Source organism: Ambystoma mexicanum, chromosome 4p, assembly GCF_040938575.1.
Source record: "Ambystoma mexicanum isolate Mex_15411 chromosome 4p, UKY_AmexF1_1, whole genome shotgun sequence".
NCBI lineage: Eukaryota > Metazoa > Chordata > Amphibia > Caudata > Ambystomatidae > Ambystoma > Ambystoma mexicanum.
The window spans coordinates 1003765724-1003785648 of record NC_090927.1 but is presented as its reverse complement, the minus strand read 5'-3'; the positions used below and the strand labels follow the sequence as shown (position 1 = coordinate 1003785648).

Here is a 19925-nt window from a genome sequence, read left to right as displayed (position 1 = left end):
GACCGACAGCTTCTTCTTATGCTCCCGCAAGGCCTTTGATGTGAGTGATTGGCAGTCGACACAGTCGTCCGTATCATGGTCCTCCCCGAGGCAATAGAGGCAAGCGTTGTGCGTATACGTTAGCGACATCCTGGACCCGCACACCCAACACTTCTTAAACCCGGACCGCAGGGTGGAAGAAGCCGAAGACATCATGCTTACAAGTAGCAACGAAGAAACAGGTTCGAAGAACCGAAAGAACTGGATTCAGTAGAATAGAGGCACGCCGAGATCTCCGAAGCGAACACGTTCGCGGAAAAAACGGAACTGAGGCTACGGGCGTTGTGCGTCCTACTTATAACATCCGGTGACATCAGCTCGACGGAGGCCCTTGATTACAGAGTATCGACGTAGACGCTGAACAATTTTCCCAAGCAGCACAGCTGTGGTGATTATTGTCATAGATATGGAATAGGTCGGAAGACCCAATCCCCTCGAATCCCAGATTCGTTAGTAGTCAGACGGTCATCTCCATGTGTCCTTGGGGCAGCTCCTGCAAGCTGGAAGCGAATCAGCCAGTCGTCCAGGTATGGGTATACGTGTATGCCCTGTAGGAGTAGATGGGCCGCCACTGGTGCCAGGCACTTTGTGAACACTCTGAGGGCCGACTTCATGGCGAAAGGTAAGGCCTTGAACTGGTAGTGCTGCCCCGCACTACGAAGCGTAGACACTTTTGGTGTTTCCTGTGAAAGGGGACGTGGAAGTAGGTGTCCTCCAGGTCCAGGGACGTCAAGAAGTCTCCTTTTCCAGTTAGTTGGCGGAGTACGTGTTGCAACGTGACCATCCTGAATTTTTTGGGACTTGAGGTATTTGTTCAGACATCGTAGGTCTAGAATAGGCCTACAGCCCTCCATCTTCTTACTGATCAAAAACGTATCTGGAATAGAATGCAGAGCCCCGGAGTCACTGGGGAACTAGCTGTATCGCACCTTTTCGCAGCATGACCCGTACCTCCTCCAGGAGCTGAGAGATCAGCTGCTCCCGACAGGCCACCGGAGGGATCCGTGGACACCGTTGCTGAAATTCCAGGGTATGTCCTTGGGTGAGAGCGTCCAGCACCCATCTGTCAGTGGTGATCTTTTTCGTCTCGCTGACAAACTTTGTCAGCCAGCCTCCCACTGGGGTGCATGGGTGGGGGCCTGATGTCGTGGTTGGTTCAGGATTGCTTCAGCGCCCCCGTCCTGCCCTGCGAGCGACGGCAACGCAGTGCTCCACTACCATATGCCTGGGAACGGCCTCTGTAGATTTCCTGGGTCGTGGATCTGGAAGGCTGATGGTACCATGAGGAGAAACCTTAGGAAGACCTGCTCGACTTTCCTCTGGAGGAGCGAAAAGAAGAGCGGTGCTGCTGGAGGGCACCTAGGGAACGGGTCACCTCCGTCTCTGCCTTTATGGCCTGTAGGGACTCGTCTACGACTTTCCCAAAAAGGTTATCTCTGTCAAAGGGCATGTCCGGTAGCTTCGCTTGGACCTCCTGGTGGAAATTCGTGGCCTTCATCCAGCCTTGGCGACGGAGGCAGACACTGTTCCCCATCTGCCGGAACCCTGTGACAGCAACGTCCAATGGCATTGTGATGGCGTCATGAGACGTTACCTCCCCTTCCTGGAAAAGAGCGATTGCCTCCATCTTTACGATACCACATGTCGATAAGATGGCAACAGCTGTCAAATGGTGTAAGCAATTGGACATAGGATGACCTGGCAAATGTCCACATTAGAGCCAAAATGGTTAGCTTTGCCAATGCTTGTTAAATGCTAGATAAGCGAGCGACCTGTTGAAACCAGTGAGGATCTCACCAAGATTATGCTTATTTTAGGCGGTCATAATTACCCCCTTAAATGCTGAGCTACTATGCAAGTCTAGGCAAATTGGATGAGCATACTCGCCCTTAGCACGTAGGGACCTCTTGAAAGAGTGTATTATTTGTGTTAAAATATGCACTTGGGTGGCCGGCCAAAAGGCTACATACACTCTGTTCACACATTAAAAATATTACAAAGTATCCTGAGGAAAAGAAACAAATTCTTGAAAAATAATATTTACTTAAGTGGATGTGTTATATGTGTACACTGCAGAACAAACCTTTTTGGTTACCTGTTCATAAAGCAGTGGATTTATTTGAGGGGCAATACTAACAACTGCTTTACTGAATATTTATTTTTTATGTCAAATTTGTAAAACAATGTTGTCGTTATGGAAATACTTTTATTTATGATTCTAACAATATATTCTCTCTAGGGAAGTGCTGCAATAGAGCATGCAAAGGACTTGTTGTGAGGGATAAGGGAGAGCTAGGCAGTAAGACGCCATTAAGACTCAGAGAACAGTGTAACCGGGGGCCTGGTCCAGGTCATCCTTCTACTCCTATACAAAATTACAAACAATGATATCTTCAGAATGTTTGAGATAGGATATTCCAACCAGGTTACTTGAATAGCAACAATGCTTTGCAAACTCACCCTTTAATTGTGGGCTAAAACGCAGGACCCACTTCATCTGGACATGTCGTTAGTAAAGAGAAAAAGCAGGTGCATTTGTTTGTTTTGTTTTTTTAACTGTTTTGTTTTTGTAAAGAGACCTGACCCGGTCAAGAAGGTATGGGGATCCCTCTCAGCCTAGGGTGGGAGGCTACCAAGGTGTTCACCAGAGTCAGTCTTGTCCCAAAGGCAGGATGTTGGAGTTGGGAGGAACCCAGTACCTGTTCCTCCTACCTGTGCCTGCATGTCTGAACAGTAGCATTAATACTGTCGATCATCCTGGAGGACTTGAAGTACCTGCATGCTTACCGGTAGGTGAGACATTGAGCAACCTGACTGAGAAAGAGACTGCAAGGAGCAGCTGGGTCACAGAGCAACCCGCTCGACAGCTGAAGAGAGAAGTCGCTATGTAATACCAAACAGAAAAAAAGGAACGATTCCTTCATTAGTCCCTTTAGCTTACCAGCAAGTTCTAGACGCTTACCCACAAAGACGATATGGTTGCCAGCTACGAGGCGGCAGAGTGGTCTACTTTCCAAACCGGCATCTCAAACCTGTCTGAAAGGCCTCCCACAAACTGGGACATTTAATACAATTCACAGTGCAGTGGTCCACCGTTGCCTGGAACTGGTGGACCTGCGTACGAGAAAGGGGTGCGCCTTAAGACCCCTTTGGTATGTTTGCTCACCTTTATCATCTCCCATTGGGGAAGGAAAGACGGCGGTTGGCCCGGGGGAACCAGGTGAGGGAGCCAATGGAGAGGGAAGGGGGAGGAGAAAGAGAAAACAGGAAGGTGCCTTTTTTACGGATGAGGTTAAGGGAAAAGGGAGGCCAAGAGAACAGACAGGGAAAGCATGGTATAGATGAGCGTGGAGGAGAATTGCTGAAGGAGAGTGCAAGTTGGGGTAGTGGTTGTTGGGAGAGAGTGGCACTTGGGTTTGAGCGTGAAAGCAAAGTGTGTGAGTGAAGATAATCGAAGGAGACTAGGGAGTGAATGTCCCGGAGGATAGCTCAGCGGCAGCTCGCTCGACTTGGAAACAAGACGACACAGAGCAACACAGGTTCGATCCCTGGGTCCGCACTTAGAAACCTCTGGGTATTAAGCGCGTTATAAATAACCTATCATATCATATCAATGGAAAGGGGTCTGTGGCAGCTATGTTATGTTAAGCATACTTGCATAGCACACACACACCAAAGGCATCTTGGCGCTAGAGATACGGCAGGGAAAGCTTTGGAAAAATGAAGAAATGAAGACCCAGAAAGAAACTAGAATAGATGGTTCTTCAAGAGATGTCAAAACTGTAAATGGTTTTCAGTGGCCCTAAGAGAGAGTGGCAGAGTATTCCACAGATTGGCTGCTACAACAGACAAGGAATTACCACCAGTCCTAGAGAGCCGAAACCGAGGGTCCGAAATCAAACGCGCTTCCTGGGAGCGCAGTGAGCGCACCGGGATCTAGTGAGGTAACTTATCCTGCAAAAATTCTGCTCCTTGGCTGTTGAATGCCCTATGCAAAGTGACTTAAACAGAATACGTTTTCGGACAGTGAACCAGTGCAGAAAACGCAACGTAGGAGAGATACGAGAGCCATAGGGAGAGCCAGTAGCAACACATGACGCCAAATTTTGAAGGAGCTGACACCGATGAGTGAAAGAGAAGCTGAGCAAGAAAAAGAGAGTGGCAGTAGTCGATGTGACCTAAGACAAGAGAACCAACGACTGGAGCAAGGAAATGAAAAGGAATAACCTTTTGGAGAACTTTTGGCTGGAAGTTGCCAGTCTAGCAGATGGCGATGACTTGCGCCTCCAGTAGACAGAGAGGCAGACATTTTAAAGCCAAGATTTTCCAACACAGATACTAGGGCTGGAGAAAGGACCAAGTTTTGCAGGGCAGAAAGAAGAAGTCCAAAGAGAGGAGGGAAGAGAATAACAAGAGGAGGGGCCAATCATCAGTATCTCAGTCTTATCCCCATTCAATTTGAGCCAACTGCCACTCATCCAACCTGCGACTGCCGCCAAGCAACCCCTAAACTGAGACGTCATGTCTGGCTGAGATTAATTAAGCCGGACAATAATTTGTGTATCAATAGCATAGGAATAGCAGTGGAAGCCATAGGAATGGAGGAGATGGACAAGAGGCTGGATGTAGACATTGAATAAGGTGGGAGACAAGGCCGAGCCCTGGGGGACCTCACACAAAAGAGTGCAAGAAGAATAAAAAGAAGAAAGAGCAGGAACCTGGCCCCTGTCAGCCAGGAAGGAGGTGAACCACGACAGGACCAGCCCGGAGGGTCTGGCAAAGAACAGGCAGCTGAGCAGGAGGGAGTGGTCAACGGACTCAAAAGATGCTGACTGATCTAAGAGAAAAAGGAGTGAAATGAGAGTGACTGTGGGAGGTGTGAGTGGATAGTGTGGAGAGTGTAGTGTAGTGCCAGTGTGGAGAGGAGAGTGTTGTAGTAGCTTAATACCCAGCGGTTTCTAAGCGCGGACCCGGGGATCGAACCTGTGGTGCTCCGTGTCGTCCTGCTTCCAAGGTGAGCACTTTGCCCCTGAGCTATCTGCCGGAGACGAGCCAGTAGTAGTAGTGTTGACAGTGGAAAGTTATAGCAGTGAGGAGAGTACTAGTAGGATTTAAGCAGAAGGGTAAGTAGTAGTAATCAAAAGGGAGAGTAGTAGTACTAGTAAACAAAGGGGAGATCAGTAGCTAGGTCAGTAGTAGTAGTGAGCAGAGGAGAGAGAAGTGGTAGTGTGGAGAAAGTAGAGTAGTGTTGCAGAGGTGGGAGAAAGTAGTAGAGAGTACGATCGGAGGGTGGAGGCAGATAGAGAGAGGAACATCAAGGGGATAGAAGAGGGAGTGTGAGGAGAGATGGTGGGTGGAATAGTAGGGAAGGAATCAGAGGAGGAAAGGAATAGATAGAGAGGCATAGAGAGAGGAGTACAAGGGTGTCTATTGAAAAGACCACGTGGGGCCTAGGCACCAATCCTTTTGTTGCATTACAAGTCAGGGACGACCTACATTGTTCCCTCAGGGGGTTGGGAAGGGAGTCATATTATAGGATGGCAGAACCTAAATGCACTGGCCTGCAGCTGTGAAGTTTACATCTGACAAAGAGGAGTCTACTTATCTAAACTGGCCACACAAATGGAAATAAGCTTGCGACATGACAAAAAGTCACGCAACATAAAAAAAAGGACAGAAAGTGCTGGATTCATAAAAGAATGAGACTTTGCAATCAAGCAAGAACCACAATTGCTCAATATGTGGGTTCGGACTATTAATGTGAGGGAACACAAAAGAGAATGCAGCCTCATATAAAACGTATGCATAGAAATGAGTTTTCCATAATTGCAGGGACCACTCATGAGAATAATTCAATGATTAGATCAGCTGATGCATTAGATTCCTGGACTGCCTCCCGGTGCAGGCCTTACACGCCACAAAACATACAGAAACTAGCATAAGAAAGACAGCTGTTGCTATAGACTCCACTGCTTACCTATAACTTGGCGTGATAGATATGTTGAAGCCTCCATATCCATAAAGGAAAGCGGGATGGGAACCATCCAACTTAATTCCTTTCTTGTGAATGATGAACATTGGTACTTTGGTGCCATCTCTGCTGCTGTAGAACACCTAAAACAGAAAATGCAATTCCATCTTTTTAAAACATAATTCTATTTTTACAGGTATTGTACTTCACCTATAGACTACTGTCAGACTAGGTCATGGGAAATAAGTCCAGTGTCCTACGCTTGCTTTAGTGAGTTTAGCATAGCATGACAACAATTACACTATATTTAAAGCTAGGAAACACATACAGATAAAGAAGCTAACATGCTACTTTTTTGTCATAAAACTGGCAGATTATCAACATGGTGCTCTGACATCCAGCATGCATTAGTTAACAAAGTCACCAACCTTCAGAATAAAATAGCTCAAAAGAAAGCCTCACTAACCTCTCAGACACCTCCTAACAAAATACCTCTGCCTAAGACTAAATACCATACCCAATTTAACTTCTCCAAAGTCTCTATTATTGAGGTTGAGAAAGGTATACTTGCTCTTAAACCGTCAAACTGCAAGGGTGACCAATGCCCAGCTCAGCTAATCAAGGACGCTGCCAGAGAACTAGCTCTGTTCATCGCTAAACTTATCAATGCCTCCTTCACATCTGGCACCATTCCCTGCAATCTAAAGAATCGTGGGTACTGCCACTTCTGAAGAAACAAACACTAGACCCCACTATACCAAACTATTACAGGCCTATCACTACAGTACCATTCCTACTGAAAATTTTAGATAAGGTAGCATACACACAAATTCAAAACTTCCTACAACTTAAAGGAATGGTTTGGTCAGAAATATTATTGTCCCTATGGTTCGGCCATGTGCTTTTAACCATAATTCGATCCATCGTACAAACATTTCATATGCACCTTACCCGAGTTTTCGTCTCATGAACACAAGCAAAATCAGGCAGCAGGGTGCGGCTATCTTGTGATAATCTTATCACTTGCCGCATCGCCCTGGGTGACCTGCGTTTGCGGCACTAAATCATATCCCCTGCCCCTGACATCACCAAATCATTTATATTCTCCGCCTCTCTCCGTGACGTTGCTGAGCAGCGTGACCAAACGCACCCAGTCGTCACCTACACGACTAGACGCGGAACCCGGAAAACAACACACATCGTCGTGCAGCGCGTCACAATTAGGAATATGAAACTGTACTTTTAAAGGAAACAACAAGACTGTACAATTGGTAAAGTACATTTATTTCACATTAAATGTTTCGATAACAATCGGCGTGTGACCTAATCAATTAAAATGGAACTTTTTTTCTTTGCTCTCGTTTCATAAATACGCAAATGTTTATCGTGAGTCACGCGCTGTTCCTTTTGGGCACAGAGGGTGTTCGTTTTGGGTAAACGAAACACTTCGGTCGCACAGTGAACTGCAAGGCTGGTGCTTCAACTTGGCACTAGACCACCGTAAAGGTTGTTATGTTGCTCCTAATCGCTGCTACCGCGTACGGACAGATTGGACCTTGTCTGTCGTCCCAAAAGACGGTCAAGTAGATCCAGTGATTGACATGTAGCTGCAGCTGGCCTGTTTGCAAAAGATAAAAATCGAAAAGTGTCTCAGTAGCCAATCTTTATTACAATTATTCATTTCCTTTATTAGCGCAGAGGTGACACAATGTGAACCGAGAGAATACAACGTGGAATATCAAAGTACTCTGCTATTTGCTTCCGAGGATAGTGCAAATGAGAATGTTGAGCTCTAAACGTAATGCGTAAACTGGTGCAAGAATTCGAGGTGCAAAAATAATGTAATGATTTATTAGCGTAGAGCCAGGGAGAAACGAGTGGTGGTCTACATGCGTCTCGATGCTGGCCTGTCCCCTTTGCCTGGTAGATAGCCCTGCACACAAAGGTTGCACTAGCACTTCATTGAAATATGGCAAACAGAACGAACAAGTACAATGCCACCCATCGATAGCGGTCAGCTATACGTATTTCGATTAGTTCTGGTATGAAATCGTCTAAAGAGAAACTTACATTATATTCGCAATATCCATTCACTAGGCGTGATGCAGACTCCTCCGTTTGTGTCAACGTTTTCTCATAAACTGAACTTATATGTAACTAGGTGCAGTTTCGGAATGGGCAACCTTGTAATATACATTATTACACCCCCATTCAATTCAATCCCTTTCGGAATGGTCCCTGCCTCTCAAGGTCAAAAAACAATAGAACCTGATACTGTGCGAGGGACTCACAGCTCCCAAGCAAAAATTCAAAGCTGGTGACCTTCACTCAAAACGAACATACATTCTTACTTTGTAACATCCCGTGTCAACGCATCCATTAGAAAATTAATTTTGAAGCACTGGCACAGGAAATTGGGACCTATCACTGCTCGTTGTTCGTGGCGCTGTTCAGCTGTAGGTGAAATTTGCCAATGACAGAATGCCCCCTATTCCCAAATTATAGTCGGTGTAACACAAAAACGGAGTCAAAATGTGTCTAATAATAGGGCCACCTCTGCTTATCTCATGGCCTCCTACCCCATGGCATGTTTTCATAGTCAGTACATCTTGCGTGTCTATAATGTTTTGTGGCTTAGGTCTAATCCCTTTTGTAGGTCCAGCAGTTATTCAGCTTTTTGCGGAACATTATTGCAAGTCAACTGCCAAAACCCAAATAGTCTTACACACTGTTACCCATTGGTCATTAACACGAAAAATGAAGGTCCCACAGTATATCAACTAAACTATGAAATGTGAAAGCAATCATAATAATTGTAATATATTTTTAAGAAAAGGACTGAGAGGATAGATTTCAAAAGACAAAATGCTTACTTTAATAGAAACTTTTTTTGCAAAAATAGAAACAGACGGTAATCATTTCAACCGGGATTTGAACGATTTAACAAGCACTGCTTTGGGTGGACATGGCACGCTGGCAATGTTTTGTGGCAATGTATGTGTGCTCTGAACAGATGTGTGCGCGATTCCATGAGTGTGCATCTCGACGACATTAACAACAAGATCTTTCACAAAATCGAATTCCATTTTCTTATATACTGGTTTGACAACCCATTTTCTGCTTCTTTTCGTAAAGGCCATAGTGTAGCGAAGCATCCCTAAGTTTCCTGCAGTCCTAGATTGTTCCCGGCCCACATTCTCGTTATGCGCTAATACCGCAAGCAAAGTCCGACATTTCATCCCCTGGATGCCAAAATGCAATTTCTTTGGCCTGTACTTTAGGCACAAATTGTGGAACACCTCCAAATCTCCTGTGTGACTGAATTCTGTGAGTCCCTTAAGATCTCTTGATAGAGTTTTATCAAACACAATCTTCTCAAGGGCTTTGTGTGGAGGTGAAGATGGTATCAACCACTTCTTCTTCCGTGCCTGCTCTGGGGACAAAGGGCCATGTTCACATTGGTGGAAATGTTGGTTTTCTGTCCAGTGGTGAATGTTGGAACAGTGGTGCATCAGTGAGCGCCATTTTTCCAGTAGAATTTCCACAGACCCATCACATGTTTTGGAGCTCCACCAAAGATGTTTGCTGAAAGACTGGGACCATTGCGAAATACTTTCAAAACCTTATTTTTTTCCGTGCAGCCAAGATTTTTTTATTAATTGATTTGGCAACATGCCATACATCAAATTGATGTTTAATATTTGGATACTGCTCTCTCATTGTCTTGGCTATTGAAACGCATAAGTCCGTGGCTAGGAGTTCGATTTGCATTCCCCTCGATTGTAGATCTTCCAGTGATTTTATAAAACCAAGTTTCTCCATGGCCACTGAGGATTTACATTGGGACACCTGCACGACCACCGAACTCAGAATTTTCTTACTTTCCATGTCCTGAAGATGGTAGATGCAGTACTTAGCAGAAAATCCGGGGCTGTCACACTGTCCATCGCCGGCTAGCCTGAACCCTTTGTCGGGGAATGTACTTTTAATAGCTAATTGTTCACTTTTCCAAGCATCACTAATGGCAGGGAATAGATAATCACGTTGGTATTTGTAGTATTGCGTTTTAGAAATGAAATAGAGTCCCACAAACTGAAAGAAACTGGATAACTTTGTGAAACTAGAGCCACTGAACAATAAAGCGGCTGCACACAGTAGATTGCCAGCTAGCAGTTTCCCCAGCATCGGTTGAGCGGACCGTGACTTTTCACAGGTGGCATGTATTTTCAGGTTACGCCTTGTGTTAGACGAGTCACGCTCACCAATGGCTTTCCACATACTTCCCCTCCCACTGAATGCACACATTTCAGCATCTTTATAATCTCCATCAAGCTGCTGTCGAATACTGTGCATTTGGCCTTTTTTATAATAATGTCATCTGGCAACATTGTTGTTTCGGACTGACCCGTGGTGGACATATCAGCAAAACCGGACATACTATAGTCGATATCTTTGTCTGTTTCGTCGGTCAATAGTGTTGATGCTTCAGTTTCTGTCATTTCAACATCTGTTACTTGACGATGGATAGGAGAAAACATCAATGTGGACTGTTTTTTGGGGGGCATTTTTTTGGCGGGTGTCGATTGTGTCAAGTGCTCATCTAGTAATGTTAAACTATCATCTATAAATTCAATTGCACCTTCCTCTGGCGGAGCGGGCGCATTGTAGCAATGGTCCAAGAACACTTTGCTGGAATCTCCGGTCTTATTAAATTCATTTTCTGGCCATTGGACATAGGCATCTCGAGTGTGAACACGACGCGCCTCAATGAATAGTTCCTCCATGGTGAAAAAAGTTTGGCAAGCAGCATCTGTCCTTTGTATCGCTGTCTGTGTCTGCATAGTCCGTACTCCATCGGGCAACTACAGGATAGATAGGAAAAGGGATGTTCAGTGTAAATCCAACATACAGTGTTGTACAATTGACATTAAAAAAAGCATATAATGAAGGCCTTAGCACAAAACTTTTGCCAACAATAGAAAGTGTTTATAACTAACCTTATATTTATTTCTTTTCTTTGAAACCTTCTTTACTCTATCATCATCAAACTGGCGGACCGACTCACATACACGTTCCTCCGGTTCAATATACGGATCTTGTATACATCCCTACAAAAAAATAGTATCCATTTAAAATAAGTCATTGGCATTACACATCTAATTAGACCGACTTTCTTTTATTCAATGGTACTGTCAGTGCGCATACCTCTGGCTGTGGATCAACTGTAAGGTCTGGTTCCGAACAACCACAATGGATAATGTAATTGTAGAGGACGCTGCAGCATCTCCCTGAAACACAGTATTTGCATTAGTAAGGTCGAAAAGATTGGAAACGGGACACACAATTTGGAAAGACGACAAAGATACATATCAACAGTAAAGTGGTAAAGAAACATTGTATAATGCAATGATACGTTGTGAAAATATGATTAGAATATCTCGTCCTATTGAGCTATGAAGACCCATTCCCCTGACACCGGATCTACTACGAGGGGTGTTCGGATTGTAGTGGATGCTTCAGCATCTCCCTGAAACACAGTACTTGCATTAGTGAGGTTGAAAAGATTGGAAACGGGACACACAATTTGGAAAGACGACAAAGGTACATATCAACAGTAAAGTGGTAAAGAAACATTGTTTAATGCAATGATACGTTGCAAAAATATGATCACATTATCTAGAATTCCGTACATAAAACCAGTCTGGAACAGAATAGCTAGGTCAGATTACCTGATACGCGCTCCAAGTGGTTGATGACTCCAGGCAAGACATGGATGTTGAATCTTGTTCCTTCATATTCGGTGGATAGTCATGGAGTGGTAAAGGGAAAGTATTATTCGATTTAGAAATTCCAACATTACAAAATGTCATGTAAGGAGACTGAATACGAGAAAATTACACTTATTGAAATGCATGATATAGCATAGTTATCCGTCCCCATAAATCATTTTTCTATGTGGGTTCTACAAAACAAGGACTGAAGTTTAGCAAAAAAGTCATTATTTCAACAGCTATTCAATCACATAAATATGGAAAGTGGCATTTACACCGAGAATACAGGCGTAAAGCTAAATCCGGAAGCGTGACTCACCTGTGGCAGCATTTTCACGAGTAAAGTCGGAATAGCGTTTGGGAGCAATTTCCGAGTTGTTCTCAGTTGATTCCTCTTTGTATACAAGGATGTGTCGTACACATCCGGTGAAAAGTGCAGGCTGCAGATGCGGTATCGATGACCCCTCTTGTCCTCCAAGACTTGGTTGACTCTACTTTTAAGCTCTTCCGGTGGATATCCGCAACGTCTGACCCATTCTCTTATTCGATCAACAGTTTTAGAGAATACATGCATTGTAATGCCTTTGGATTTGTCATGGGTCATCGAAGGGCAACCGAAAATAGAACATGCAGGCATTGTTGTAAATTCTACAAAATAAAGGTCAACATTATTAGAAAATTATTTTGCATAAGCATGTGAGAAAGAATGAATTGGACCATACATTGTTCGTTGCACGCTTTCTTTTGGGCACCACAGCAAAACCAGTGCAGCGTATGCTGCATTATAGGATAAATTTCGCAAACGATTCATTGATGTGTTGAAAATCAGAACATGTTACTCATCCCTTGAATGTTCTATCATGCACGAAAAGGAAACATGCTTATACTATAGACACGGTCCGCGAAGGATGCAATACGATGCCAATTGACAATGATAAAAATTAATATATCGATAACATAACAAAAGAAACTCAAGTCAATAGCAATGATACAAATTAACATAGCACTACAGAGTTAGATACTTCGGAATAGATATAAATTTACAAATGAAGGAGATATGATTAGGATACATGTCCTTACCATGACCAACAAACAGTTGGATTCAGCAAGCAGAGTAATTAGTGGCAGGAGAACAGGGAGATGTTCACAGGTAACACACTGACGAGTTCACTCGAAGCGGTCACAGAGTAGCACGTTCACGAGTTGACCTGCATCTAGTTGGTGTGTGCCATTTAAACTGTTTCTTTAAGTATATTGGGGCTTTGCCATATAGGCAGCGATGGACCATGGTAAGGGACTTGAAAATGATTCTTTCTTCCATGGCCAGCCAGTGTAGATCTTTCCTATCGCCTGTGATATGTTCCCTTCTTGACCTGCCTGTGATTGTCCTGACGGCATTATTTTGAATAACCTGGCATCGCTTCAGGCATTTACTGTTAGCCCAAGGAGCAATGAATTGCCATAATCGAGTCTTGACAGTATTGTAGCTCTGGCTACTGTGGTGCTATTCATTTGGTCAAGCAGGGGTCTGAGTTTTTTCAGGAGTTTTTGGTGGTACTGGCAGTTTCTTTTTAAATAAGCTGTGTGGGCCTCAGCTCCCAATGAGGCTTGTAAATAAACTCCTAGTGTCTTCACTTTCTCAGATATTGGAATTAGAGTATTTTTGATGTTGAATGAGGAGTAAGACAAATTCAGTTGTTTTCTGGCATGTGAGGATCCAAAAATCATTAACTCGGTCTTCGTGCTATTAAGGCACATCCAGTTATTCTTCCTCCAGCTTTCAATGATGTTATATATGGTTGTTAGTTTATCGCTGTCTTGTTTGTAATCTCCACAGAGCTCGAAGACCAGCTGGGTGTCGTCGGCGAAGTTAGTAAAAAATATTCCCATTTGGGACAGCATGGTGCATAGGCATCGCATGTACAGAGTAAAAAGCAGTGGAGAGAAGCTAGCTCCCTGCGGAACTCCACAGTCCACTGTTTTAGTATTGGAAGCTTTGTTTCCCCAGACAATTCTGGATTGCCTATCTTGTAGGAAAAAGGCTATCCAGTCGGTTGCCTCTGGTGAGCAATTTCCTGCAAGTGTTAGAGCCTCTCGGAGCCTTTTATGATCTAGCAGATCAAAGGCTGCCGAGAGGTCTAATAAGATCAATAGGCCTGATTTGCCTTTGTCTAGGATGTCTAACATCTCTGTCTGAAGGTCCAGGAGAGCCGATTCGGTGCTATGACCAGTCCTAAAACCGGACTGTTGAGGATGTAGTAGGTTATTCTTGTCCACATAACTTTGGAGCTGTTCGGTTGCCACTTTGTCTAGTATTTTCAACAAAAAGTTACAGTTTGTTATAGGTCTAAGGTTTGCAGGGTCCTGTTGGTCAAGTTCTGGCTTCTTAGGCAGAGGGGTAACCGTGACTGTTTTGATTATAGTGGGCACAGTTTGATCCCTAAATGAAGCGTTGACCATTCTTCTAAGGAATGGAGCAAAGATGTCTGGGTTTTCTAGGATTAGTTTAGGTGATAGTACATTTTCTGGGCATGAGGTGCATCTTGTGTTTGAGAGCGCTTTTTTCATTTCGAATGTTATAGGGTTTAATTGAAATTTTTTTTTTTTTATTTCAATCTTTTCTTCAATGGGTATGTTGTTGGTCGATGGGCTATTAGTCTGGCAATTTAAGATGGTTTCTCTGGCTTTAGTGATTTTATTTTGGAAGGCCATTTGAACCTTTTCACAATCTGATTCAGTAGGTTGGAAGGGTGGAGTAAGTGCCTTAGGTTTGTCTATGGATTTGAGAATCTGGCGGCAGTGTTAATAAGCTCATTGTAATGGTTTTTCTTGAGATCAATGAGTTTGGATTTATACCTACGGTCGACGTTCTTCCATTTCGTTTTATTTATTTCTGTAGGTTCTTTTAGCCATTTCCTTTCTAGATTGCGTTTTTCTTTTTTAAGTTCAGTAGCTTTGGTGTTGAACCATTTTTGGTGATTTATATTTGGCCTAACTTTTTTATTTTTTAGGGGGGCGTTGAGATCAAGTATTTATTTCATACCTTGGTTGTAAGCCTTTGATAGAGGGGGGTGGGATGGATGGGCTGAGGGCTTTCAGTCAAGGCACCGGAACACTGCTGAATGGAAACACACATGATTCACTTAAAAACTGAAACAACCATTGATAAAAAATATGTTGTGTTTTATTTGGTTTCTTATTTTGATGGCACAAAAATACTACACATTGTAAAAGTCTGGTTGCAGCTCGGCGAGGGAAAATCCCCTGTACTGACCACTGTCGCTGGGGAAAGTTTGTCTAATGGCGCCAACGACAAAGGCGGGTATTACTCGTCGAACGCGGTGTCCAAGCCTCCCATGAAGCCACCATGTGTACGAACGATAGGCCACCAGCCGGTACCACCTATGAAAGAGAAAAATACAATCTGTTTTTTCTGTTTTTCTGACCAAGATAAGTGTATTAAACCTTAGTTGACTTTGACAATTCTTGTGTGCAATGGCATTTTTGCCAGGACAAATGCTAACTAGACACTGCACAATATTGAACGACTTTTATGCGACTATTACTAGAGAATTGCAAGACTAAACGGATATGACAATGATATCTTGAAGTTACGAGAATATAGGGGACAACTGTGAAATAGTAGTGGCCTAACTGACATCACAACCAGACTACACTTACTCGTTACTTGGATTACGAGGGCGAACTGTTGCGCGAAGTTCGTGCATAAGCACCATCAAAATCCTCAACACGGACCGTGTGAGACAGACTGCCATGAAGTCTGGCAGCTCGGTAACGCATTGCGCCTGTGGATCGCCTTGCGATATGTAGGACAAGCATCCAGAGTTTTCTCGGCAGCAGCAGTTCTCCACCTCAGTTGGCATTAGCGCGCACCGATTGCAGGTACACCAGGTGGAAATACTGTCCATGGAACTAGGCCAGGCTCTTCATCTGTTGAAACGTCCGCCCAACTGTTGTCCAAATCCCCATCGTCTACAGAGCTTGCTCTTTCCAGTAATTCCTCCTCAGAATATTCGGGCTCGTACAGGTAGGGCATTATTGTTGCCATTGTGTGGTAAAGAAACGAAAATACTTTATATCAGTCGCACTGGTATCTGTTCACACGGGCTACAAGCAACAAAGGTAGCTGACCAGAGCACAGAAACGAGTCACAGAATACTCAAAGAAATACAGCGAGAGGAATGGAAAAGAAAATCTGCTGTTGTGTGTTGTGAAACACTCTGTTTATACTTATCGAGGAAAGAGGCTTCTTGCCGTTTCCATGGCGACACGTCATTAGCTGAGGTGCAGAGAATGTTGACACGAGACATGCTTTGGCGTTGTGAAATGGGCGGTACACGTCTACTGATGTCGGGATCAGGGGCGGGGGATATGAGTTAGTGCCGCAAACGCAGGTCACCCAGGGCGATGCGGAAAGTGATAAGATTATCACAAGATGGCCGCGCCCTGCTGTCTGATTTTGCTTGTGTTCAAAAAACGAAAACTCTGGCAAGGTGCATAGGAAATGTTTGTACGATCGATCGAATTATGTTTAAAACCACATGGCCGAACCATAGGGACAATAATATTTTCTGCCCGAACCATTCCTTTAAACAACTCCTAGGTTCTCGCCAATTAGGTTTCCTGCCACAACATGGCACAGAAATAGCATTTATTGATCTTAAGGCCCAAATAAAAAAACTAAGAGATAAGGGAAAATGAGTACTTCTCCTCCTACTTAACCTCTCGTCTGCATTTGACTTGGTGGACCACGAAGTCTTATGCAGCCACCTGGACTCAGCAGCCTACTTTTCCAAATAGCCATAGTGTGGATACAGTCCTTCCTCCGCGATAGGACTATGAGGGTCTTCTCGCCATCGGCAGCAGCAGACCATATTCCTATTACTTGCGGGGTGCCCCAGGGATCATGTGTCTCTCCAACTTTGTATAATATAGTCAACAGCACCTTTTTGATGATCTTGATCATTTGGGTATCACCTACACAAATTATGCACATGATAGATCCTCTTACCACTCACTGGGGAATATGATAAAGACTTGGCAATGGTGAATGGAATTTACAGCATCAATCAGGCATGGATGGCCAATCACGGCCTCTGCCTGAACGATGATAAAACAGAGCTCATCATCTTGGGCACTGCATCTCACCTTACCAAACTCAGCCCTGACTACTTATCCTTCATCATTGATCATTGATGGGAACACTATTAAAGTCGCCAAAGAAGTAAAAACCCTAGGTTTTTACTTAGACTCAACCCTAACATTCACCAAACAGGTAAACACCCTAGCCTCATCTACAGCATACACCTGAAAATTAATAAGATCTGGAAAACAATTCCTATCATCTAACAGTTGCCTGATCCTAGCTAGAGCCCTTATTTTATAAAAACTTAATCACTGCAATGCCTTATACATCGGGGAGAATAAATACATTATCAATAAAATACAGATCCTCCAAAATAACGCACTTAGAGCGACCCTAAGCATTCCAAGAAAAGAAAATATATCTGAAATAAGAAGGAAACACAAATGGTTATCTACACAGGATAAAATTTGCCTCAAAACCGCCTCCCTCATCATAAATGCCTAACCAACAAGGTTCCTCGCTACCTAATAGAAAGAGTCTCCAAAAAGACCTCAATTAGACCCACGAGACTAGCCAATTCCAACTGTCTTCAAACTATCCACTATTGGAGGTTCTAGCATCCCAGTCAGATTGGCACAATTGTGGAACTCCCTACCTTCCACACTAAGAACGGACCAAACTTTCACCAAATTCAGGCAGAATCTGATCAAATGGCTCATAGAGAAGGATAAGTAACTCCCTACATGCCTTACCAGTTATTTTCCTGTATGTATCTATGCATCCTATACTCTATGCTGCACTACAGTCACTGTATATATCCTATGTTATATATGATTTGATGTCGTCTCATATCCATGCCTGTTTTTACCTGTTCTGATCCTCAACTATTGTAACTAAGCTGTTAACCTACTTAATATGCTCTTCGACCTCTAACTAAGCTGTACGCCGTCTTACCTTTTGCGCCCTGATACCCTCGGGTCAGACGCGTAAATAAATAATAAACAAACAAACAGTTGCAGACCTCCCACCGATAAGCATATCTCAATATTAAAACCAACTCAAAAATCGTCTAAAACACCAATGCTGAAAAAAACATACAAAGCAGAAATCTGAAGCAGGAACGGGGGAAGAGGGCAGAGACAGAAGAAAGAGAGAAGGAAATAAAGCAAAGGCAAAATACCCATCAATGGTCCAAGTATCAAAAAAAGATTCTTTTTCACACGTACAGTGCATTAAGGCCAACCATATCCATAGCGTACTACTTTTCAAAACACAGAAAAGATCATGAACTGGTTAAAGAACAATGCAGAGCAATAGTGATTTAGTTCATGTTTCTGTTGTGTGGTCACATTGCCAGGAGGATAGCTTCAGAGATCTTTATGGGGGAAGAAAAGGAGGGGGGGGGCGGATGCAGTGATGAGGGAAGAACCTGATCAACAGAAGCCCTTTGTAGGCTGCTACAGAAAGAGCGGTAGATTTAAAGTGTTGAATAGGGATTAGCTTTCTATCTCCCCCATCTTACATGCTGCAGGACCAGACCTGAGCATGTTGTGGGAGGCCGTGAAGACTCTAGTGCAACCCTTCCTTTCACCTTACCTGGTCGCTGGAGGTGAGAGGGATGTGCTATGGTGCTGCAGCTGTACAGGAGACGGGCTGTTGCTAACGATTACTGAACCCTTTTGTATATCATAAAGCACATGGCAAGAGTAAGGAGTGCCTCCACGTTCAGTATTACGAGGGTCTCTTCAAGTAATTCTAGTGCAAGACACAGTGACACTGGGACTCTCACTCTTGCACAGAATGGATGATTACAATGTTTTCTTATTTTCTTTTGCAGCAAAGCCATGACAAAGAAACAAGGTGGAGATTAACTATACACACATATATACAGGTTCCCTTGATTATGACAGTGGCATCAAGCTTTCCTCATGAAGGAATGAAAGCTATCATTTTTTGATGAACATATGGGGATTGTTGGCTGAATGCTGTTGTTGACTAGATACATTTTCGAACCATCTTTGAGCTGGCCTCAATCAACAGTTTATCCACTGATGACGCGCACTCGTTTTCTTTTCCAGTGGTTGCATGTTCTAGATGAAGGTATGGGCAGCCGCGTGCATCACAATCCTCTTGCCCATCGTCTGCGTACCACCACCTTGCAAAACATAAGAAAAAAAGAGAGCATAGACTGCACTCCTTTATGCCCATTTATAGTGCATCTTTGTCTACCATGTCACAAACCACCCACACCTCATCTATTGGCACTGTTCTGCTAGAAACAAAACATGATCTGCCAAAGTGGAAGCCATAACGAAAATATTCTGCAGCAATTAAAAACATGTCAGTGTTGTTCACACCCTGTGAATAATTCTAAACATGCCGCTAATGCACATGGGCGCACGATAAAAATAAAAGGTGGAAAAATAACTAAATGCATTTTAAAAGATGGCAAGAAAAACAAACAACTTGGGGGTGGTTGGGGAGGTGGCTTAACCTCTGCTGCTTATAGGTCCCTGTATTGTCAGTGGGAGGCTCACTGAGCTGGGACCCATTGGACTCATGGAAGCTTGCAAGGGGAAGAAGGAAAGCAAGTCATGTCTTTGCCCCCCACGATCTCTCCTCCACAGCAGAACTAGAGAGAGGGGATCACCGGCTCCTGAGGTGGAGTGCACTAGAGTGTGCCGAAGACTAGACTTGAATCAAAAGCGGCCCAAAGTGGAAACATCAGCTGTGGCTACGGGTTCCTGTGTAGAGTCTATCGAAGGCAGACTGCAGAGAAACCAAAAAGCCAACAGGGCTAATCGGGTTTCCCCACAATGTGTCCAGTTCTGGATGGCATCTGCCACGGGCGCCCGCAGGAAGGTGGATTTCAGACTGGAGCAGGTGGACACATTTTGGTAACATGCTAAACAATTTGTAGGGCCGCGCAGAAGTCCACAAACAACAATGGCAGCACTTTGAAAAGTGTTACATGCCCCCAGCAGTCACATTACACGTTTTCCAAATACCCAATCAGCTTGTCTAAAAAGTGTGCTAA

The 19925-nt window shown here is 43.9% G+C and overlaps 1 protein-coding gene across 1 annotated transcript in view; it reads right to left on the bottom strand.

Annotated features, from left to right (window-relative positions):
• Nucleotides 1-19925, bottom strand: part of PREP (prolyl endopeptidase) — a 1557310-nt gene that overhangs the window by 441785 nt on the left and 1095600 nt on the right. Inside the window, exon 11 of the mRNA XM_069606586.1 lies at nt 6017-6153. Within this exon, the coding sequence (XP_069462687.1) occupies nt 6017-6153 (137 nt within the window). The remainder of the gene's footprint in view (nt 1-6016; nt 6154-19925) is intronic.